General features: G+C 35.8%; 1 protein-coding gene across 6 annotated transcripts in view; it reads right to left on the reverse strand.

Annotated features, from left to right (window-relative positions):
- pde1cb (phosphodiesterase 1C, calmodulin-dependent b) overlaps window positions 1-24433 on the reverse strand; it is a 110237-nt gene that overhangs the window by 14327 nt on the left and 71477 nt on the right. For all 6 annotated transcript variants that reach the window (XM_044134064.1, XM_044134065.1, XM_044134067.1 and 3 more), the window contains 10 exons: window positions 16397-16510; window positions 15138-15320; window positions 12682-12748; window positions 11516-11632; window positions 10894-11034; window positions 7828-7928; window positions 6966-7094; window positions 6527-6628; window positions 1412-1532; window positions 276-357 (listed from right to left, as the gene is read on the reverse strand). In XM_044134064.1, coding sequence (XP_043989999.1) covers window positions 276-357; window positions 1412-1532; window positions 6527-6628; window positions 6966-7094; window positions 7828-7928; window positions 10894-11034; window positions 11516-11632; window positions 12682-12748; window positions 15138-15320; window positions 16397-16510 — 1157 coding nt within the window. The remainder of the gene's footprint in view (window positions 1-275; window positions 358-1411; window positions 1533-6526; window positions 6629-6965; window positions 7095-7827; window positions 7929-10893; window positions 11035-11515; window positions 11633-12681; window positions 12749-15137; window positions 15321-16396; window positions 16511-24433) is intronic.

Genomic DNA, 24433 nt, shown 5'->3' on the forward strand with positions numbered 1-24433 from the left:
GCCTCTTGAGGACTGTTTTGGTTCAGTTACTGCTGTGAGTGTGTTCTTTTAGCAAATTGACTTTTTTAATCTGCATACTCCAGTTAATGATTAACCAATTAATAAATTAGTTGACAATTATTTCAATACGATTGAAACAACACGATTCATTTGATTAATTATTTCAGCCCTAACTATATGCTTTATTTCAAGATTACTTTGAAGAAAGAAAGAAAAAAAAAAACTTTAGTGTTTTTGTCCTAACAAAAGTAAGCAAAATATTAGAAGCCACTCACCAATCTGAGACTGTGCAACCAACGTGGACTTTCTGTCACACAGTGGAGAGAACGGCAGGCCTAGTTCGGCTTCTTTGTCCCCCTAGAAACACATCAATTTCAACAGTAAAGGGACTTTAGATTGGATTCTACAAAAAAAAATAAAAATACACCACATCCCATAGGCATACAGACAACTCATTAGACATTCGATTTGTCTGAGCCCCACCCAATGTCCTTTCAGCCCACAAATCTGTTTCATTTTCTCCTCCAGTTTGTCGCAAAGCACTTAGATTGCCAATGGAGAGGCAATATTCTTTTGAGAAGCTATTTGTTGTCGATTCACATCCCAAGAGACAAAGGCCTTGTAGAAGCAGGCATGATGACAATGACAATGAAAATGAAAACAATAAATATTTACAAAGAAGCCAATGAATGGATTGGTGCATCATTTACACCTCTGTCGCTTTCAATAATGTTTCTAAGTACATATTTTATAATTCATAGGCTACTGTTTTATTGGATAGGACATATTGTTCATCTTAATCTTCCATGGTGTCTGTTTCTTTACTTAAATAATACTTATGAATACATAACCCACATATAAAGATTTATTTCAGAGGGAATCTTCTGCCAAGGCTCTTTATTAAAACAGTTACTCATTAACAACATCATTTTATTCTCAAACTTGAACAGAAGACACAAAATAAATCAGCTGTATTACAGAATCCTCTACTTCATCTAGACTCACTTCCATAGCTTCTGTCTTTTGTTGAGATGCATTTCAAGAACTTCTCTACCTCATTTAGGTGATGCTGATTAAATGATTGGAGTTTTTTCAAGTATGCCAATAACTTGTCAGTAGTTCAACAAACCCTGTGGACTCTTTGGCATGTATGCATTTACCATAAACCTAAACCTTTTTTTTTTTTTTTTTTAGATAAAACTGGGGTATTTAACACCCAACTGACAAATTTTGCATAAGGTATGACAATCTTTCACTCAACCAACCGATTTTCCTGAATCAGTCTTCGTAACAAATAACTAATCCACTGCCAGTTTAAAAGAAACACCATCGTACTGACATCAACAGGTAATTTTTTTAATTTCAAAAGCCACCAAATCTTCCAGTGAAAATTTCTGGAGAACTCACTCACCTGTCTGAAGAACTCCTCAAGCAAAGAGGTGGTCCATCGGTGGTGCAGGTCCCAACTTTTGGCTGGATGGCTGATGTCAGCTGTGTGGAGAAGTAGGGAGAGAGCCTTGGGCTTGTCGATGCTGTAAAAGAGGAAAAAGAAAAACAGACACAAATCTTTAAGAAAAAATGGAAGGTCATTCTTATGTTATTAATTTCTTTCTATAAGATATAGAAGTGTTGAATGTTTTATTTGTGGTGGAGAACAACCATAAATATAAGGTTGGACAAAAGTATGGAAGCAAGCTATAGCACAGCTCAGTTGGTTAAATGATAGTCTGTGCAGAGAAAACAGACAAAGCCCAAGAGAAAAATTTTTTTGAACTCTAAGCTCAGGGTTTGTAAGTTATTATGTGATGGCAAAATTGGCAAACAAAAATTAAAACTGATGACATGCATTGAAATTTATTGTATAACAAGTTCACTCAACAACAACAAAAAAATTATAAAAAGGCAAAAAAATTGACAGGTATACAGAACATATTCTCAAGAGATTTTCGTTTAAATTGGATGAAATCACTATAATTAGTGCAACAGCTCGAGCTGTTGGTCAAAATCCTCCTGCATCTCTCATTTTATTGGAATAATTTGAACAGTCACAGCCATAATCATCTAATTCTCACCTCCACCTACACACCTATTGTTCAGCACCAACCGGTGATCAAACGAATCGTGAGGAGGTGGTCATGGAAGCTGAAGAAACTCCAAAATGGTATGATGAGGCCACTGACTGGGACGCACTCAGTGAGTGACACTGTGGTGACATCAATGCCATGACTATGTGACAAACTGCATTATCTGTGGAGAGCACAATCCCCAGCAGTACAATGAGGCACTTCCACAATAACAAGCCCTAGTTTGTCATTATCTGAAAAAGCCGCTGAACATAAGGAAAAGAGCCATCTGGGGGTGAGATACAGAGAGTTACTGAAGAGTGAGCTCAGAAAGCTTAACGATAGTGCAACGTTGTTGACAGTGAAAAGCTAGAGAGCAATCATTGGCAGAACAGCGTGTGGGATGTCTGGTCAGAGATGAAAGAAATCTCTTGCTTCGAGGTGAAGTGTGATCAAATTGAAGTAACCCTGGACAGAGCCAATTATTTATGAACAATTTATTTTAAAGGTAAACTCATAAGGATGTGCAGCATTGCTCTCTTATGCCTCTAGACACAGACTTCACAGCCTCCTTGAAACCAAAGATTTCAATACACCGTTTAGTGCCACCGTAGACCTCAATCATAGCCCTTAACACAGCAGTATACATCAGTATACATAGCAACTTAAACTTGTGTTTTTACTTTCCTCTTTCATGCAGAAAGAAGAAGAGGCAGCTGAAATGACTGAGCACAAAAAGTCTGTAAATAAAAATAATGTTAGCTCCAGGATTGCTATGTGCAACTTCAGAGTACCAGACTCTGTGTTCAAGACATCCTGTCTTCTGACAGTGTTTAAAAAAAACCTCATTCATCTGCCCACAACAGCTAAAGAACAGCCACTCCAATATCCCACATCATAAAAAGCAAGGACGTTTTTTTTTTCCTTCTGTATATAAACCCAGACCCGCTGTAGTTTTATTGCTATGACAGAGTCAGAGCTGTAGATGAGACCGCTAAAATCACTCTCATGCAGACAAATAGGCAAGCTCAACGCTGGTGATTATATCCTTTGATATCTCCAGTATTTCAAGGATGAATTTGTCTGCATCACCATGGGAGAAGCTTCTCACGTTTAAAAGCATTTAGAATCCTCAATTTTTGAAACAAAAATAAAGAAAGTATGTGGGAGTAGAAGGAGTCAGCAAGACCACCAAAGAAACTGTTATCTCCAAGTCAGCATGTCAAGGACATTTAATCATTTCATGGTTTAGAGAACGATGCTGTAGAGTTGCCTAACTTAAAGGGGGATTTTCTTGGGGAGTGCCATCTGACCGAGTTAAATAAAATACTAGAACCAATAATTAAAAGTAGGCATGCACTGGAAAAATTGTTTATCTGTCATCAGTGGTCTTGCTAACTAGCCCGAGCATTGGTCCCAGGCTCTGCTGATGGAGAGAAGCTGTAGTGTGGCAGAGAGGAAGAGTGAAGGCTTGAGGGGATTTGTGAGCAGCAGAAATATAATCAAGATTGACAGCACTAAGACCCTCCTCCTGACTCTGTTTGGTTGTTTCTAGTTAGCACTGTGAGAAGGCAGAGGAGAACAATTTTTTCACAGATTATCTGTCTCGCTATACTGCCATTATATTGTGACAGTAAAGCAATTTTTATAAAAGTTACATACTGCAGCTATAATAATTTACTATGGCAATGAAAACTTTCTCTACACTTTTACTTGTGAATAAGATATGAAACACCTATGGCACTGAGCCACTGATCAACAAGAAAAGCTTAACATTATATGGATGCTAAATAATACTTCTAATGTAAGCCATTAAATGGCCACTCATAACAGAAGAGTGCCCCCCCACCCCGCTTTAATCATACTGCCACCATTAGGTTAATCAGTCCTCTGCCCTGAATCACAGCATGAAGATGCATCATCCCACCTCATCAGAAATGGTGTGTAAAATATCACCTGATAACCATATCCAAATATCTTGTTTAATGGACTGATGCATGAACGAACAGCCACAGACAAATATAAAAAAGAGGCAGACTAAATGGAAGAGACACACAAAGTACACAAAAACACCCTACACGTGTACACACAGTACAAGGTTAAACAGGGGTGAGAGTGACTGGCTTCTATTTTGCTGTGTTCCATTTGTGGCAAATTGAGTCTTGAAGTGCGCTCTATGCAGGCCTGCAGCACACTGGTTTGAATTACTTCACATTAAAGTCTTTACAGCTTCACCGCCGCCTGCAGACTGCCATCGTGTATATATATGTGTGTAAGGACTATAATGGACTGATTACCCTGCAGTCAGCACTCTTTGTCTTAAAGATATATCCATATAAGGACCGATGAATGTTATATATTATATATGTATGTAATAGATAGATAGGGAGATGTTTTGGATGTTACCATAATTGGAAAAGAATAGTCTGAAGGTTAACAAGTACCTTGCCGCCTGCTTTTAGTAGAAGCTGTGGCAGTGATGACTCATCATGTTATGTGATAGTTTGTGTGATAGCTCTTTTATTTCTGTTCTCCAGCTGCAACCCTTTATCTGGTTGTACAACAACCGCCAGCTATCTCCAGGGCCCTGCGCTCGAAGTGTGCAAAAAGGAAGTTCTGTTAGGAAGTACTGGAAGTTGCACACAGCACAGTAGACCTCAGGTCCTCCTGAAAATGTTTATAGAAATCAAAGGTGAAGTGAATTTTTAAGTAAACTTTACACAATATTTTGTTCTTTGTTTACTGAATGTCTTATCAAGGCAGTATTTTCATCTCATACCACAAGAAAGCTAAACTAAAATAAACAAAAAGGATCAGAGAAAGAGGAGGCCCCATGGAAGACCCAAGACACGCTGGAGGGACTATGTCTCTCAGCTGGCCTGGGAATGCTTTGGGATTCCCTCGGAGGAGCTGGAACAAGTGGCTGGTGAGAGGGAAGTTTAGGCCTCCCTTCTGAAGCTACTATCCCCGCGCCCCGACCCCGGATAAGCGGAAGAAAATGGATGGATGGAAAGAGGAATTCTTTCAAGATAATCTCAGATTAATCCTTAATCTGTTTCTGAGATTTCTCTGCTTTTGGTAGACTGAATTTTTTCATAGCTTTTTATATTCCTTTTAGGTTTGAACATAATATTATTTAAATTCTTGGGCCATTTTATACTATCATCTACTTTATAGTAAATTGTAAGGCTAGTCAGAGTTTCTGTGTCAGGCAAGAACTGCATTAACCTAAATTACATAGGTTAATGCATTAGAAATAATTTTATGGTTTCAATTTGACGACTTTTTATAAAGAGGTTTTTGTGGCTTCGTGACAGCTCTGCTGAGAAAAAAACTAAAAAGGTTCACTAAAAATACAAATTAACATGACAATAAAATTCATTGAAAACATGTAGAAGTTTATTTTGCTACACTGAATGCTTTCACAATGTTCCCTTTTCTCTTCAGGACCTCAACCTACACAGTTTTTTTTTTTTTTTGTATTGTTTGTTGTGTAGCATACATGCTAATTTTCACGTCAATTAATGCAGTTTTCTAAACAAACGCCAATAAATGTTAACTTTGCTGTTCATATTTCTGCCATCATCATAGCAGTCATAATAATTATTGTCTTTCTGTTTTAAATATATGCATTAAATATGTTTTTGCATAAATATCATAAAAGATTTAAAAAAATGATACTGAGAAATGGTGGCCGTTTACTTGTGGTTGTCACTGTGTCAGAATCTCATAAAGGCTAATGCTTAGTTATTTATTCTGTAAGGCATGAAAGGTTATGTCTTTGGACTTAATGTTTTTTGGGGGTTTTTGTGATTGTTCATAGTATTAATTAAACCCAACTGCAACGAGACCTCTGTGTAAAAATAAATAATGACGCCAAAGCGACTCACATGCGCAGAAGAATGTAATTGTCACATACCAGCTCACTTTCTACAGAAGTATTAATGGATGCCATCGGCTATGGATCAATGTAGTGACAATATTGTCACAACGTCATAACAATATGAGTATAGGTAATAGTAAGAACCTTTTATGCAGCACTCAATGTAACTTCTGAAGTGTGTTTGGATGTGCAGTAACATCAGGAGTGTTGGGATTGGGATGTGATGATCTTCTCTGACAGAATTCTTTCATAATTATCATTTTCAGCCATTTTTTACATCTGCATTTTATGTCATCAATGACTTAAAAGCAAATAAAATGTAACATGACCCTTCCGACTGCAGACGCTTTGAAAATAATTGGATATATATCTGATTTAGTACCACATATGGGAGAGGCCAAATCAGATTTTCTTTTGGGTAAAAAGGTCAGAATTGGGCCAATCAGACAGCCATAAAAAAGTTGGATATGGCTTGTATATGGGGGGAAAAAATTAACATTTGGATCACATTCCTGCCGTGTAAACGCAGCCAAAGCAGGATTGTTACAGCAGCGACAGAATTGATTTTAAACCAACTGACCCTTCAGGTTGCTGTAGATAGTTCTTCATGGCTTTAACCTGCTGGAAGTGACAAGACATATCAGTAGCCAACACCATCTCGATCACCAAAGCACGCAGCTCTCTGCAAAAGACATGGGAGAAAAAGATAATTAGTTACAAGCTATTCAATCAATGTTAAACCTGCAGGTTCTAAAGGCTGAACTATTCCAAAAACTGTTATTAAAATAAATAAGAGCTATTTATAGTAACGAGTCCTGGCTTGTGTACACCTGGAATCAGGTGAATTCAGCCATGAGTGTCATTGAACCTTGAGGATGATCTAACTAGCCGCATTTATGTCAAACATAGTTGACATGGCGCTTTAGATTGGTGGACAATGTCTTTCCGCAATCTTTCTCAGAGGGGGTTTTCATTCCCTTTGCAATCATTTAAGTACATTAGCGCTATGTGAAACAGACCTCCAGTCATCCTTGGAGAGGTTGTAGAGGATGTTCATTTCATCGTCGTCCTGCAGTAGGCGATATGCTGCGCTGACATGATGACTCTCCAATACTGAGCGATCGTTGTAGAGGATGGCTGTGTCTGACCTTGCAAATGAAGAAAACATAAAACAACTGTGTTTGACAGATCTGTGTAGGTATCAAAAACACCTGATAAATTAATACATATTAATTCACTCTGGCAAGAGAATCATTCAAAGTCAGATTAAACATGACTAACATTTATATAACTTTTTGGAAAATATAGAGCTTTTGATTCACTCTGAACGATGAAAATACTGCCTCTAAAATAAATTTATTGTAAAATGACTTTCATTCTTTTCTCATAATCCTTGTAAATTTAGATGAACTTTCACCCAATATACAAAGTAATTTTCTTTAAAATTGCATGAAAATGATACAACACAATGTTGTAAAATTTATAAAAGTTTTGTTTTGTCTATTTGACCTTTTCCAAGTTTTGTCATCTTACAACCACAACCTGAGAGTGTTTTCATGGGAATGTGTGGGATACAACTGTAGTGAACAAATATATTGTATAATTGCGAAGTTTAAGTTGATCCAAACAAAAATCTGTTGTGTTGGTAATCTGACAAAATGTGAACAAGTTCACAGATTTGGGCAAGTTTAAATACACTATGCAAGCCAATGTTTGCTGAACATTTACAAAAAACTTTGAATTTTGAGTTTGTCTACAAATCCATCCTGTTATTATTGCACTGCGGGCGATCACAGTAGGAATGTAAAGCCCCCTTGCTGTAAATGAAGTAATTGATTGGGTGAGTCAGCGCCATGCATTTTTGATTTCATCATTCATTACCTTGTCTGTATATGGAAGTTGTTTGTGGTCCCTGTGTGCTCGTAGTCATGCACTGCAGCCGCAAAGATCATGGCGAAGATCTCTAGTTCAGTCAACCAATGCTGGAAGAGGAAAAAAGGAGATGTGATGGAGAGCAAGGATAAAACATTAAGAAAATCATATAGCAGAGGAGTGCAGAAAGGAAGTCAGAAAGATGGAAAAGTTGAGGCATTTGACAGGCAAGAAAGATGAGGAAGTAATGAATGCAAGAGAAAAGAATGGACATAGATTAGGCAAGAGAAATGAGAATCCAGTGATGGGAAATGCAGGGAACGGCACATTAGGCCATACAGATGTTATGGAAGAATATGGTATAAAAGATTCAGAGAAAAAATTGGCATGAGGAATACATTAACATCAGGAGTGAAAGCAAACAAATGGGGAAAAGGAGGTACGAAAAAGGTTAGAAAAGCAAAAATAGAGAACTCTAGATAAGATAAGCTCTATTGGGAAACAGCATCCTATAAGCCTCCCTCCCACTGTTCTTTCTCTCACCGTCACTCTGGTTTTCATAACGTATAAATATAAATAAAAAGGTCATGCTCTCTGTTATTATTTTACAAGTTAATGCTATCAAAAGGTCACAGAACACACCATGCTTTCAATTTTATAGGTCAAGTTCAGACCTTTTTAAGTGCAGTTTCTGAGTACAGCAAACATCAAAAGAGAAGATCACAGGTATTACGCATAAGCAAATCAGTCAATTTCAACTCAAATACAAAAATTTCAGGTTTGTCAAGTAAAATCCCAAACTACGTGCAGCATGAAGCTTTAGATTTCTCATAGTATGTAGTCACAGTCAATATGAGACTCATGAGTCGGATGGAAAGTCTCCTTTAAAAATCAAAAGATATATTGTTGTATATTATTAAATATATGCATCTTGGTATTGAAAACTACATTTTGTATCAATGTGATATAATATTCTAAACTGAATGGTATGTTTCATTAGATGTGAGCATAAAATTATCATAATCCGCAAAAATAAGGACTTGGAAACAGGAGTCTGTGTATAAGCTTCTATGGCACTGTTGGCTGATGGCATTTGTTTGAAATGAAAGCTCTTCTGTTGAACATTAAGTCCAGGGATGTCTTTGAAGTCTGTCTCTCAGTTTGGCTCCACTGCTGTTTTGTGTACTATGTGTACTGAAATCACCGACGTCACCGTCTTGTATTTTTTCAGATTTAATAATTAACTGACCATTTGAGGATGAAATATTTAAAATTTTGTAAGTGGATCAAAGTGATAAAATCATTTGTAGCTGTACTAATTTGAAATTAGGTAGAGGAGCTGTCACTTCAAACATTCAGCATGTAGAGGAGAAGAATCTTTATGAGTCCAATCAGCATCTGCAGAGTGCAGCATGGGATGAGGTCATGTTCAAATTTGATTATTCTTGTAACATTTGAGTAACATGTGCATAAATTGTGTAGCAGCGGGACATACATGCAATGCAGGTGAAATTTTAAGAGGTGACAATCATGCCATATAATTTTTTGACATGTCCAAACAAATCCATGGCAACCTATACTGAAATATAATTTGCAGGATAAAATGCCAGGCACATACCCAAAAGTGTAATTCCCTTCATTTTAAACCTTTGTCAATTTAAATCTCCAGTTAGTAGTTTTGTGATGTCACGTTGTCTCTTCTGTATTTCTTCAAATTTAACTGCATCATATTTTGGAAGACCCAGTATTTTAACCTGTTTCTATTTATTCTAGTTATGATGTCTATCTAAAGTAGTTGAAATGTGACAGATTGCAACTCCTAATCAAGCCAAAATAACTCTAAACAACCTTCTTCTGGCATCTATTATAGTCATAAAAAAACATTTTTCTGGGTGAGTGGACATTGAGGCATGTATGGAATATTACATCCTATCACAAACATTTTCACTTCATATCAAACTTTCTTAAGTCTTAAAATTTGAGAAATAAACAAAGCTGCAAAATGGCAAAATTAAGAAACGGTGAAGGGGTGAATAGACCAGCAACCATCTGACATACCCTAGTCTAGCGTGTGCATGTATTTATTTACATTTTGTAGGATTAGCTGGATCCAATGAGTGGATGAAATATAAAAGACACAAAGGTGAGTGGGCAATTCCTCTGAGATGAGCATTCACGACTGCACTCACACACCCAGTGAGAGGATTAAGCTCAGGGATCCAGGTCAATATTGGTGACTAATCAACAGTGGGTGATGGGGTCATTAAAGACAGGATGGGGACAAAATGGTCAATCCACTCCTCTGTAACTCTTCATAAACCAGTTTTATGAATGACCTGTTGATTGTTGATTTAGATGAGTCTGGAGGGTTTTTAAAAAATGATAAATGCTGCTCTCCTCCTCTCCCATGAGCCTGTGGTCAGAGAATGAATGTGACTTCACTCCACAAGGCAGAGCCTACGGAAACACACCGTGTTGGCAGCTGTCGCAGCCACCTTATTAAGGTGATTAAGTAAAAACAGTGGGAGTGGGGGTGGCCTTCTCTTTGGAAAGTCATAGACTTTGAAGTCAGGGTTGTGTTTTTCATTTTGAAATGAATGTTGTGTCACATGTGCCCTCAAGTTACTTCTGTGAGAAGCTGAAGAATGTGGGTCAGAACATGTTACCAACAAAAAAAAAAACTATCAAAAACATGTGAAAATGTAGTCATCTTAAAACAAAGGAGTTTTCATTTTCTGTTCTTGAAGTGACCATACATTTTCAGGATAAATAGTAAACTACAATTTTATGGCAAAAAAAGAAAAGAAAAAAAAAAACAGAGTAAAACATATTCTCATCTATCTACGTAATTTTTATCTGCTTAGAAACTGAATGTCAGGAAAAGCTGCATTAGGCTGGCATATGTCAGCTGACAGCAATGTTCTGAATACCAACGGGATAAAATCCCTTTCATTTTACAGACTTAGCTTCAGTCCAATGCGCTTTCCCTGTGGAACTCAACCTCAATGCTGAACTTGTTTCTGTAGATGCTTAGAGCTTAGACAAATTATGCAATCTAAGCCGCATGTTTCTTACCACCATGCCAGTTTTGAGAAGCAGGTAGTGTACAGTCTGGGTTACATCAGCAGCATGGATCAGGTTGTGGTAGGGATTTTTATGTTTGCTATAACCCACTTCCAGGGCTTCCACGAATGACACCACCGCAGAGATCGGAATCTGAAAAGTACAAAATCGAAAGAGTCTGTGAGTTACTAACACTTAGAGCAAATCCTAAAGCAAACTTGTGACTTAATGGGTGCAGCATCAGAAACCAATGTCATAAAATCATTCATCAGAATCACTTGGGTTACAGCATCTTATGATTACATATTCATATCTGCTTTCCAGCATGTGTCATTTACTGCCAGATGCTATCAGTACCAGTGGATTGTCATAAGTTATTAGACGCTGTGGAAAATGAGCTGCACAACTATTAAAAGCAGATGAAGTGTGTTTGAACACAACTATAAAATTATCATTGCTGGAATAAAACAACATAAACTTGGTCTTAACGGACTGAAATCATGTGCCTGTTTTCATCAATTTGGAAATGTAGAAGGTTCTTGTCAGGATTGAAGAGGGCTTCTTTAACCTTGCTTTAATGGCATGAAAATATAAATGACCCGTGAAGCAGAAAGTTACATCTTTGAGAGCTTACCTTGAAGCGGCTTATGAGATCATATCTTGTAAGCAACTCATAGAATATAAATTTAAGAGCGTGATCCCCACTGGCCTCATTTAGGGCAAACACATCAAATGACCATTTGTCAACATTCTGTGAGGGAGAGAAAAAAAAAAATCAAAAAATTCAACTTTTAAGTCTCAAGCAATATGCAGTAATTTATAAAAGTATTATTACTTTATGGGACAGGTCAAAAAAGCATAACTGTAAAGTGAAGAGGAAGTGATACCTCATTTATCTTACGTCATAAAAAATACATACAAATTTATATGTTTTTTAAGTCATTAAGAAACATAAGTTTTTTAGTTGATCCTCCAATTACTTTATGTCTACTTTGTGGTTTGCGCCATTGGCTATATCTGGTTGTTGATCATGTGATTCATGTGAGGGTAAAAAGTGTTTCCATTGCAGTTTTGTGAAATAAACCAATTTTAATATGGCTGAAAAAGCACCTCATCCTGGTGTCAAAACATTTTATCCAAAGACAACAGTATTTTTGAAATTGGTGCGCGTTCATTAAGCAAACGTATTTTCAAATTGTACAATTATATGGTCAATGGAAACACAGCTATTGAGCCTAAAAATAAAGGCAGAGCTACCATAGAATTTGGATAAGAGCTTATGTATGTGTTAGCAATGCTAGCATATTCACTACGAGTGTAAAAAACTGCTGTTCACAGGTGCTTTCCATCCAATCACACTGAACTTGGAGTAGGCAGTGTAAGAAGATTTGGTTCACTTTCTCTAAGCTGGTAGACTGTATGTATTCAGACAGAATACATACAGGTACCATCCTAGCAAAGTGTTGTTCTTTAAAACTTGACTTCATGAGAGCTGAATGCGTACCAGACTGCGCATGATATATAGTGTGAAAACCATGTACCCTTTTAATCAATTTCATCCTCGGCTACTAAATAAGATGTTCTGCTACATAAAAATCTTTAAAAAAAATTTAAATAAATAAATTTAGGTTTCTTGTAGCAAAATGTGGAAAAGTGTAGTGGTATGAATGCTTTTGAAAGCCATTATAAATGTACCTACCTAAAAGTAAAGATGCACATAAAATAAATTATTCAAATAGTTTACAATGCATGATGCTTTTCTTTTTTTTTTTGCTTTTGTGTGTATGCATATGTTAATACCTTAAGAACAGATATGACAGATGCAGGGTAGCTGAGCCCCACCATGTTGGAGGTGCGTCGGTACATCCTGTTTGGATGAGATAAAGACATCAAATTCAGAGCCTTGCTGAGAGTGAATATCTTAAGAAAACACAGTGCCCCTAAACCACAGCTTGGGACGTTCCTTCACCACGACTAAACCTTCAACTAATTGCAACTCAGACCAAAAGAGTGATACGAGAAACAGTAATTTGCAAATGAATAAATATTGCTGCAGGTTTTTCCAAATGAAAAAAATAGGTTTGTAGTATTAGGAGGTTGGAGTATTGTTTACAATGATCAAAACTGACAAAATAAGATGTGTAGTTTTCCATTAAATTAGTAATGGCATTCAGTAAAAAGCTGTGTAGTCCAGTAAATCAAACTTTTGTTTATTACTATAAGATATGATTCAGTTTCATCAAACCAATAGAACTGACATATTTATTTTATCTCAAAAAGTTAAATCCCATTAAACATGTAAATAAATACCAACAACTTAGATTGCAACACATAGTTCCCCCTTGTTACACTTATTCTCCATTTCCCCACCATTGCCTTATAGAAACAGTGGAGTGGCATCTGAGAAAGTAACTGAAGAATGATTATAGCTTGCATGGTTTTGCATGTTACTATGTGATGAAGCTCCACCTTGGAAAGAGAGCTGGCAGACTTGTTTTGATTCGCCAGGTTTGTCAAGGCTTTAACAATGCATCATTGTCTAAGGCAGGAGTTGGCAACCCACGGCTCTTTAGCGCTGCCCTACTGGCTCCCTGGAGCCTTCCAAAAATGTTTGAAAATTGAAAAAGATGGGGGCGGGAAATATATTTTTTGTTTTAATATGGCTTCTGTAGGAGGACAAACATGATACAAACATTCTTAACGTTTTCCAATGCTATAACAATTTGTAGAATAAATATAAAATGTCAACATTTCCATCAAACATTTGTGTCATAGCCTGTGAGGTTTCTTTCAGCTAGGCGAGGTGTGAGGCAGGCAACAGCTCTACCAACTGCACCACTGTGCAGCCCTGTGCTGCCTTCATTATGAACCTCATATAAGGCTTTTAATTTTTTGCGGCTCCAGACAGATTTGTGTTTTTGGTCCAATATGGCTCTTTCAACATTTTGAGTTGCCGACCCCTGGTCTAACGTGATGCTGCACTGTGCAATAGCTGCAGACATTTCAAAATCAACACTTTTTAAAGATTAAAGGTTTCATACTTCATAGTAATCATACTGTACAAGAAGTACAAATGTCCTGGGATGTCCTCATAGCTTACTCTTACAAGACTTTAATCGTCAAACACCGAACACTAAACACATTCTGCCCAGATTATGTGTGAAAAACAAATCCCAAAAACTCCCAAAGGGACCAAGAATAGAATGACACCTTTTGGTTTTTGAAGCCCTGGGAGAAAGGAAACATTTCTCTGTTCTTGCATAGTGTTCATGGTCCTTTAGTCTCCCTGTGTTCTATTGGGTCCAGTCCCTTCAAATGCTGCTACCAACAGTAAACATCCTCTTCGGTACATGTGGTAAATTGGTTTCATTCAGCATCTTCTCACACTTTCTATGGAATTTTCTGCTTTATTTGCGACGCACAAAGATTGTACATGAAGATTGAGTTTTCAGTGTGCGTGTGTATCTGCCTGTCTCACCTTGTCCAGACGGTTACCATTAAACTTAAAAACACGAGCTTAAGAACTACAAGACTACAAGAAAATAAGTAAAAAAGCATTATTTTAGCTCTGTTTTAACCATGCTTGGGATGTTATTTTAGTTTATAAGTACCAATATTTTTGTTGAATTGATACAAGAAACCGTATCAGTTTAAAAAATATATCCATTGTAACATACTTCAATCTTTTTCAATATTCTTGTATTTTTCTGGTTATTTAGGCTATCCATTTTTATTAGTTTGACTATTCACCTTTTTTGCAGCTATTTTCCCTGGCTGACATTTGGATTCTGATCCATTGTTATACATGAGGTGACATAAGTTTAAAAAAAAACAACTTTAGCACATGTTTACAACATGTAGGTGTAATAAAGGTATTGTTTTCTAAACAACATTACTCATATCTCAGAACGTATGATAAATTTTAAATTGAAGCATGTAAATTCATAATATAATTAACATACAGAGCAGGCTGACTGATTAGCATAAAGCCAATAAAGCTTTACTACTCAAAATCAAATAGTAAATTTCACCTACAGTCACAAAGTGCATGAATTATGTCCTTTCTCATGTTTTATGCAGAGCCAAATTAAAGATGTTGATAGAATTTCTTTACCTCCCTCCAGGCAGCTTTTGTCTGGGCTCACGAGTGATAGATTTGCAGCTCCAAGTGACTGCCCATGTAAATTATTTATGATCTGCAATTGCTTGGTTATTTGAGGTTGTGAAAATGCTTTACTACATCATGCAAACGTTACCTCTCAACAAAAATTCCAGCCTGCACGGCGTGGACGATGCTCCGGAAACGGGGCTTTTCTTCATTTCGCCGGAGCATTAGCCCCATCTGCCTGGTGAAGGTGGAGGCCAGCCAGTCTCGCACCTCCGAAGGCACAGACTCTGACTGGATGTCACTGAGCTCATCTTCTGTGTCCACCAATCGCCTGGATGAAGAGATGACAGTATAAGATGGAAAGGATTTTTAAAAGAAAAAAGATCAGCTATATGAAGATGAAAGATAAGAGATTCACTGTGGATAAAACATAAGTCCTAGGACTTTTGTCCTAGAACTATTTGATTCACCTGTCAATCAAATATATGACCCGTTATGTCATATATTTGATAAATCCAAAACATCACAGAAACCCCATAAGGCTTCATACAAATCCTATTGGGTGACATAATTCTCCATAGCTTTACTAACGTGTTCAGGATCAAAAGCAAAGCCTGTTTACGTTCAGAAAAACCATTCACATCCCTCTGATAACGATGGTACTACATGAATCCTGCACTTGATACTTCATCATCCTTTCTCCTGGACTGGAGTCAGCCTATTGCTGACAATAATCTGTTTGAATCTAGATGATGAGAGGTTTACGTAATTCCCAAAGCTTGGTCAAAGCTCATATTTTGAACTGTCTCTCAACTATTGACATTTATAGACCAAGTTTATTTTTTATCTTCAATTATATCTAAAAAAAGATTTATAAACATACAGCCAAATTTTCTTTGCTGTCAGTCATTTAAATGTGAGGTCTTGTTAAAAGTACATACCAGCTGCCCACGTTAGCCATGCAGACATTCGGTGATGCAAGAATTGGAAAAAGAAAAAAAAAAAAAAAAAAAAAAAAGTAACAAAAAAACTTTAACAACTTAAGAGTAGCTATGGTACACACACATGATCACAGCTCCACAATAACTAAATACTACTGAATGCTATGCATGGTAAACAACAAAGTCTTAGTTGTTCAGTAGTTTGACTTTTTTATTCTAGTAATAATAAAAATAGAACATGATTGTGAAGAAAAATAAAATACATAAATAAATTATAGATTAAAATTATGTGAAAAAGAAATAAAAAAAACTCTAACCGCGGTGAAAAACAAAATATTTCCAGTCAGTTTTTAATTGGTCTATTTAGTTTTGCAGCATTTGGTAATGAGAAGTACATTTCTGTTGTTATCAAATAATTAAACATACCTAAACTCAGTCTCTTCTACAATATTAATGTTTTTCCTACCTTGTCTCCTCAATGTAAACCGATTCAAGCACCGATGCTGCGTACTCCAGGTTTTTCTTGAGATCAGCAAGGGAAGCCTCTCCTCTCTCCAGTTGTTTCACCAGACATCGTAATCTAAAACAGAGATCCAGCAGTCACTGAATAAATGGGATTATCCTTCTATGTTACTGACATGACAAATTAATTGTAAATGATATTGGATTAATCTTGTTCGGGGTCTCTGCACTAAGAAATTCTTTGCCTTACAAAATACAGCTTTCTTCTGTTGAAAAAAGTAAATAAAATAAATAAAATCAATATGCCACAATATGGCCTCCTATACTGGTCACAAAGTGACCAATATAGATGGCCAGTATAGGCGTTCAGTTTGTTCAGTAGGTTGACAAACTGAACGCCGCCAAGAGGCTGAAACCAGTGCCTCCTCTTCTGACGCGCTAATCAAAATATTCAAAGATCCAAAATGCTTGTAACTTTATTAAAGAAAAAAATAAATCAACAAAACGTGTTCAAGTTAATAATCTCAGTATTTATTGTTTCAACAAGATGTTGCACAATTTAGTGTGTTTCGGTTCAATTAGCAAAAAAAAAGGGACTCTAAGATCGACTCTGACAAGCAGAGGAGTTTAAATTAGCTAATCAACCACCGCTGTGTTCAGGGGAGCGCTTATTAATAATCGCGAAATAAATATCAAGCCTGAAAACCCAATATCGTAACGGACTGACTGTTATGTTTTTAATGTAATCTCTGCTCAGCTTGTACAGAGTCTGAAAGGCTTTTCCTCTATCAAACATGATATTTATTTTTGCCTCTTATTTAGTGGAAATATTTATGTTGAAGAGATTTTCTCCAAAATGACAACCTTTCTCAACCTTTATAGGGCTACAGTTGAAAATGAGAAGCTGACATTCACAAATGACATTGAAATAAATCTGGTTAGAGGTGACACCTCTGGATCCTGTTGGAGGAAAAATATCCCAAATTCAGAAGATGTGCTTTTATCTTAACAGTGCTCTGTGGTCCCTCCTATTAGTCAGAAATTTCTCAGAAAAATGTGACAGTAAAAGTAGATCTTGGTCTCACAATGTTTGGGCACCCCTGATCAACATGAATGCCACTGAAGATGACTATATTCATACTCAAGCATGGATTTGAGTGATACAGAGAAAGTGAAGTGGACAATAAATGTTGCCACAAAAATTAAATCTAGCATTAATTTTTATTATCTTGTCCTTCTGAACAAACTGTATTTAAGTCTGTGTGTTTTTATTTTGTTATTTGTAGGAATTTTAATACTTTAAAGTATTGTGCACCTGGTCACTATTAATTATGTCAATAGTGATTAACTACTAACATTGTGTTTGACAAGAAAGCAAACTCACCTCACTGTAACCAACCCTACCTAATTGTGCATATATAAAGTAGACTAATTAGACTGTATCTCATTCTCTTTTAAAAGCAATGGCTCTACGATGTGTCTAGAATAACTCATTTTGTTTCTTCTATGATGGCTGCTACTTTAATATGTTCAGGAGGTTTTACTCCGTATGAAATAAAGTTCTTAAGCAATGTGGATAGTATAAGCCTTATGTCAAATAAAAATTTTCCTCAAAGTAAAAGTGTGAAACACAACATCGTCAAAATATCCAGCAGAGTGACTCATTCCTATACAGTCCAAACACTGAAGCACCATGTGCTCCTGTGAATTAGCTTCTGACACTGTGACAAGCTCTATTTGTAAAAATACCTGCAAAACTAGGTCAGTGTCACTGATTTTACCCGCATCTGCTTTGCATCCAAATTAGCATATTTTAAGGACTGAACTCATTTAAAAATAAATTTTTTTCTGAAATATAGCTTAGATATTCAAGCTAAAACGATTCAGTGTTAATGTTCAGTTAAATTTCAGTTAAACTACAGGACATTTTCTTATCATTTCCTTGTGAAAATGAAAATTGATTCAGTACAAGAGAGTTTGAAGCGTGTAACCATATTTCTACACCATTGTTACATCAAAACCTTATTTTTTTCCATCTGCATTGGAATGTTATATATATATACACATATATATATATATATATATACACATATATATATATAGTGAGAAGTAAAAAAGATGTTGCTTTGGTATTTATCTCTTTCAGCTGTGCCCATCTGTTATCTGTCATTTAATTGTTTTTTTTTTTTTTAGTTCTATTCGCAATTTAATGTTTATGCTACACATAAACATTATGTCTGAAGCAATGTCTGATTTTTATTAGTGAAAAATGTTATATAAATAAAATATTTAAAAAAGCTAAATCATGCAGAAATCTCTGAAAATATCCAATATAAGCTTGTCTACACAATAGTAATATATCTGACATAATAAACTTTATTCTTATATTCAATGCCAAAAATAAAATTAAAAGTGGTCGCTTCAATTAGCACACTGTCACCTCTTGCTGTACGCCACCTGCTGTTCTGTGGGTAGTGAATGAATGCCCAGAGAGGTTACTGTTGATGATGAATTATTAAAACGAGCTGCAGGTGATTTCCGATGCATTCATTGATCACTTACATTCCCACGAAGCACCTGCCCACTCTCACTACCAACCAAGAAATAACAACAACTTGAGTATTAGGAGGTCTTAAAACATTATCCGAGTATAAGTAGCATTTCAGCTCATCTAGGATATTCTGGATAAAGAAAACAACATGTATTGAACATCACAAGAATTGTTTACTATTTAAATGTTGAAAAAAAGAGAATGCTGTCATCAAATTACCATTGAAACAAAAGACTGATGACTAAGTGTTACATTATCCTTCAAATTGCAGGAAGGCAAAAATATATCTAAATATGTTAATTTGCTCATAAACAGCTCTATGCAAAGATTGCTTTAACGCATCATAAACAAGTGAATACAAAACTGTAACACTCCAATTGTTGTGCTTATTAGTTGGATGCCACTAATGATGGCTATTAAGAACAGCTGTGTTCTAGTAATGTTCACTCCTTGTGTAGAAAAAGAGAAAATGCAACATTACATATTCTTGAACAAATCGCATAATGCCGCAAAATGAATAATTTGTTGTATGACTTGTCAATTTGTTTTGACTTTCTATCTTGAAGGAGCGTTTGAAAGGTAATATTGAAAAAAATATCGTCTCTCCCACAACAGCCTGGCCAGGATGTCCAACCAATTATTTGTTCAAGGGAATTATTATTCAGTAGACTTTAGGCATCTAGGGAAGCTTTCTAGTGAGTGATTGGTTTTTGTGAGAGAACAAAATAGAAAAAGAAATGTTTTGTACTGTAGATTGAAAGCCAAACAGTGATGTTTGACAGAACAACTAAAAAAATAAACTTGGTGAAGGATGTACTCTGTTAAAACATGATTAAAATAACAGAGGCAGCCGTGAGAAGCTTAGCTCCAGGATTGTCAATAAATGACAATGCCAACAAAACAAAATCAGCCCATTTCACCTGCTGCCTTTGCCAACGGAAGCAATGTACTGTGCTAATACTATGGCCCAAGTAACTCCTGGGCACAAAGCCATTTGAAATATTCAGTGCCTGAAAAAAAATTGTGATTGCCTAGCAGGAATTCAGCTTTTCTTTGGCTAACCACTTGAACTGAATTAGATTTTTTCAATTAAACCCACAAAGCAGCTCAGTGTCCGATCCCCACGTTTTTACTTTATTCCAAGCTTTTACATAAAATCTAGCTTTCACTATGAAGATCCATCTTCAGGGTTAAATGTAATCTTACATATAGAGAACTTTTACTAATTCTGCACATTAGTAACTCTGCCCAGGAAAGCTCAGTGAATTAGTATATCATTAATAATGCAATTTATTTCAGAAATTAGATTCAAAGAAGGGAAACTCGGCACCTTGTGGATTTGTGGTTATTTTTGGTAATTTGATTTTCCTCTTAGAAAACACTATTCAAAGATAAAGCAAGTAGCTTTCTTTTTTTTTTAAAGAAACAGAGAATCAATGTGGATTTGTGTTGTTACATGAGATGAATTTGATGAGATTTTTATTGGTCCCCTATTCTATATTAATGTTTGTATGTAAAATTACGAATTATTCTTCAATAGTTTCCAAATCCTGTGACAGAGTCAAAGTCAATGCTTAATTGTTACTGTGCCCATTTTGTATTAAAAAGGCTTGTTGTGTTTCAAATTTCTGAGAAACTCAATTTCGACTTTTTATCACTATAAACCACAAAAATTAAAAATAAGAGAACTAATTCCAACCACTTCCAACTTGTTGACGACATTCTATTTGACAATTTAGTTGAATATTTGTACATGTCAACCATGAACTAAGTACAATTGTTGTCACTTCATGTCAAACCGCCCTTACTATGCAGGAGTGATTCTTAATAGTCAAACAGCGGAGACAGAATTATCAGAGCAAATACTTGTGAAGACAAAATGAACATACAATTTATGTATGGGCTTTTTGATGGAAATTAATACTGCTCTTACTACGGTCCTGAGAATATTGCTCATCCATATAGATGAGAAATAGTTGACAGAAGTGAGTAATACAATGAGGATATTGGATTTAGTTTTTAATGTATGGGACTTTCAACACACATGTCAAAAAGGATTCAATGGACAAAACTGAATTCATGTTTTGACAGTGTTCAATCATACTGTGTCAACAGGTAAATGTGACATAATGGGATATGAAACATTTTAAGCAGAGCTTTTGCAGTCATAGATAAAAAAAAATAAAATAAATGAAAAGGTATTTTGATTCTTACAAATTAAGTTGGAGATACATTTCCATTAATTGCATCCTCTTTAGTAACTGATACCTGGCGTTCTCTCACCTCTGACATTAAGACCAGGTATTTTGTTTTTGCCAAATGCAGCAGTTCCCATCATTGTGTCAAGATTTAAATAACATTGTGTAGCCTTGAATCCATAGCAATCTTTCTGATATGTTTTAAAGTTTTAAACTTACAAATAATTACTTACTGATATGTTTTAAACATAAAAAATACCATGGAAATTTTGTCTTGAAATATACTTTATTTATAGCCAGGGAGACGGTACATAATTATCTGAAAATATTGCTCAATGACATACGTCAAACATTCAGTAAGGGAATAAAATTAAGTTAAAATATTTATTGTCACATTTCCTGTGACTCTATGTAGCATAGTATAAGTTCTAACCAGTTACTGCACATTGTCAGTCAGATGGCTGAAAGAAGGCTAGTATTCCATTTTCTTGCATGAAAGAAAGGGAAATTTATAAGTTTGTAAAATTCAAGGTTTGTGGAAACTAAAGAGTTCCACTCATCACTTCCTCTGCAATAGTTTTGGTGTGTAATTGATGGCTCAAATAGGAAAATGGTCAGTAGCAGGGATGGAGATTTGACCTTTTAATGAATAAACAGATTAACTTACAAGAACTCGGAGACAAACAGCAAATAAAATCCAACGAGTGGGAATAATTCAGAGATTGAAGTGAATAAGCAAAAAGCAAATACCATTAAATCCAGAAAGGATTGATGATGACTGAAAAGAAGCAGAGAACTTTGGGAGGACTGATTGCTTCAAGTGAAACAAGAAAGTTAAAACAGCCAAAACGACTAACTATGATTGAACACCAAAGTAAACAGACAGACAAGATTAATTCACTCAAAATTAAAATAGCAAAACTTCAACAACCATCAATCAATTCATGCTAAATGTTTTCAAACTATAGTTTTCCTCTTTGAATTAACTTTTTGCACATTTTTATAATTCCATTTGGGTCTGCTTCTAATAACCATCAAACTGCTTAAAAACTCACCCATCAGTTTTCTCGTTGGGTAATTGACACAATCAATCCGTTGGAGCTGCCCTGTTACCCAGTAAGCCCAGCCAAACCCATCCCTTCACCTGGCAACTCAAGCAGAGCTTAAGCTAGCTTTGGTCAGCTGATTTAAAGAAGGAGTAGGTACTTTAAAAAAATAAATAAATATGCAAAGTCATGTCTCAAATTTTCTTGTCAAATATGTTCACTTTGAGTTTTTGCTCAGGCTGTACAGAGCAAATAAAGAACATTAGCCTCCAGCTGTCAGCCTGAAGATAGGATTTGTGTTCCTTTGAAAAGATAAAGAGAGAAGAGATTCAAGTTGAAATTCAAATCATGAGTATTTTTTGCTCACTACACATTCCTTCCAGTCATTTGCCCTAAGCTAACCTTGTCACACAGAAGTATGGAAAAGAGAAAAATGACTGCAGTTCGCTGCTGCTTGAATATGGAGGATCTCGACAACGCTCAAACTTTTGTCAACCGCCATTGACAACCAGATGAGAGCATGAACTGAAATGAAGGCAAAATAAAGGGTGGAAGGCAGCACCAGTGTTTTTTCTTCCTTTAAGAATTACTTTGTCCCTTACCAATTGCTGTGCCATTTTGACTTATACTATTTTTTAAAAAAAAAGCAAATTTCTGCTTTGAGAAACTGCAGCAACAGGCACAGCCTGCTTTCTATTCAGAACAAAGGACAAGGGAATAAATGAGACTGGATTGAGCAATGGGGGAATGAGAGCAGAGCCAGGATGCAAAAATTGGTAACCGCCTGTGTTCCAATGACATTCTAGCCTCCATGGTGAGTAATCAATGGCCTTGGGTCAATGTAATCACCCAGGGAGATTTGGGTGCTTTCAGGAAACACACACACAGGTTTTGGGCTGATAAGCAGAATAAGGCCTGTTAAAACATGATGACTCAAGTTAAGCTAAGACAGCCTCCACATAATAAGGAGCATCTATTGTCATTTGTGACCAGAGCAGAGAAAAGGGTTATTGGTTAAAAAAAATAAATTAATTAAAAACTAAAAAAAATCAGGCTGCATATACAGCTTTACGAGGCACACAGAGGTAAAAGGGAAATTACAGAGATTGTGAATAACAGAACTGGTGTCAAGCAAATAACAATAGCTAGTGTAGTGCTTAGCCTGCAGCATTTTCTCAGAATTCAATAGAAGACAGTTTTTCATTTGTTCTGTTCATTAGGTCATTGATGTTCTTTGACAACATGCAAGTCTGGTAATGAAGTAATTATCTGTTACTGATAAAGAAATTACTATGATTAATTATATTATTTGTATATTTTGATTTTAAGTAGATAGCAAAATTGTATTTTCTTCAAGAAGATAATTCAATTGTTCATTACTTTAACAATGTAAAACTTAAACTTTTAGGATTGCACTTTCTCCAAAGCTGCTGGTTTTGAGTTGTTTTAGTGTGAGAGTAAGGCTAGGAATCGTCTACTAACTTGTATTGTGTGATTGTGTTCTTGTGCTTTTCGACTGATTTTAGGTCATTTTTACATTTTGCTATTATTGTTGTTGATTTCTATTGTGTGTTTTGATGTATTTTTTAGAACTGTATAACTATTTGGGCACAGTACATCGAGTATATCCAATGACAAAACTGACATGTTATAAACTGAAATCCATATCACACAGCAGGTTGAGCAGAAAGAAAAACATTAAAACAGTGAGGCTTTTGTACAAACAAGAAGTCTGAATTTAGCATAAGCTGCAAGCGTGTCAGTTTCAGGTATTTGTTTTGTTGCAAAAGTTTTTTTCTTTCTTCATTTAGGGAAGTAACGAAAAAGGTGGGTAGAGTAGCCAGAAATTACTCTAGTAAAACAAGCTTTACTTTTAAATATTATTACTCAAGTAAAAGTAAAATAGCACAGCTTCAAAAATCTTACTCAAGTAGGCTAATTGTAAAGGAGTAAATGTAAGTAGGAACTACCCACGTCTGGTTATAAATACTTTAGTGATTGACAGAGTAACCAGCGAGCGGTTTTAATCTTTTAAAATTCCTTCTCCTTTTGTGTGCTGACGGAAAACATTGACTAAATGGGTAAACACTATTTGCTTTATCCACAGTGATTGTCGGTGGTTATTTTGTCAAGAGTGAGAACGGTCACAGCAGGTATGTTCAGCATGTTTTAATTCTACTAAAACCTTTCAATAAACTTACAAGTGTTGCCACGGTGCACGACAGCACTCCCCAAGCAATTTTGGC

Source organism: Gambusia affinis, linkage group LG12 (assembly GCF_019740435.1).
Source record: "Gambusia affinis linkage group LG12, SWU_Gaff_1.0, whole genome shotgun sequence".
NCBI classification, from domain to species: Eukaryota; Metazoa; Chordata; class Actinopteri; order Cyprinodontiformes; family Poeciliidae; genus Gambusia; species Gambusia affinis.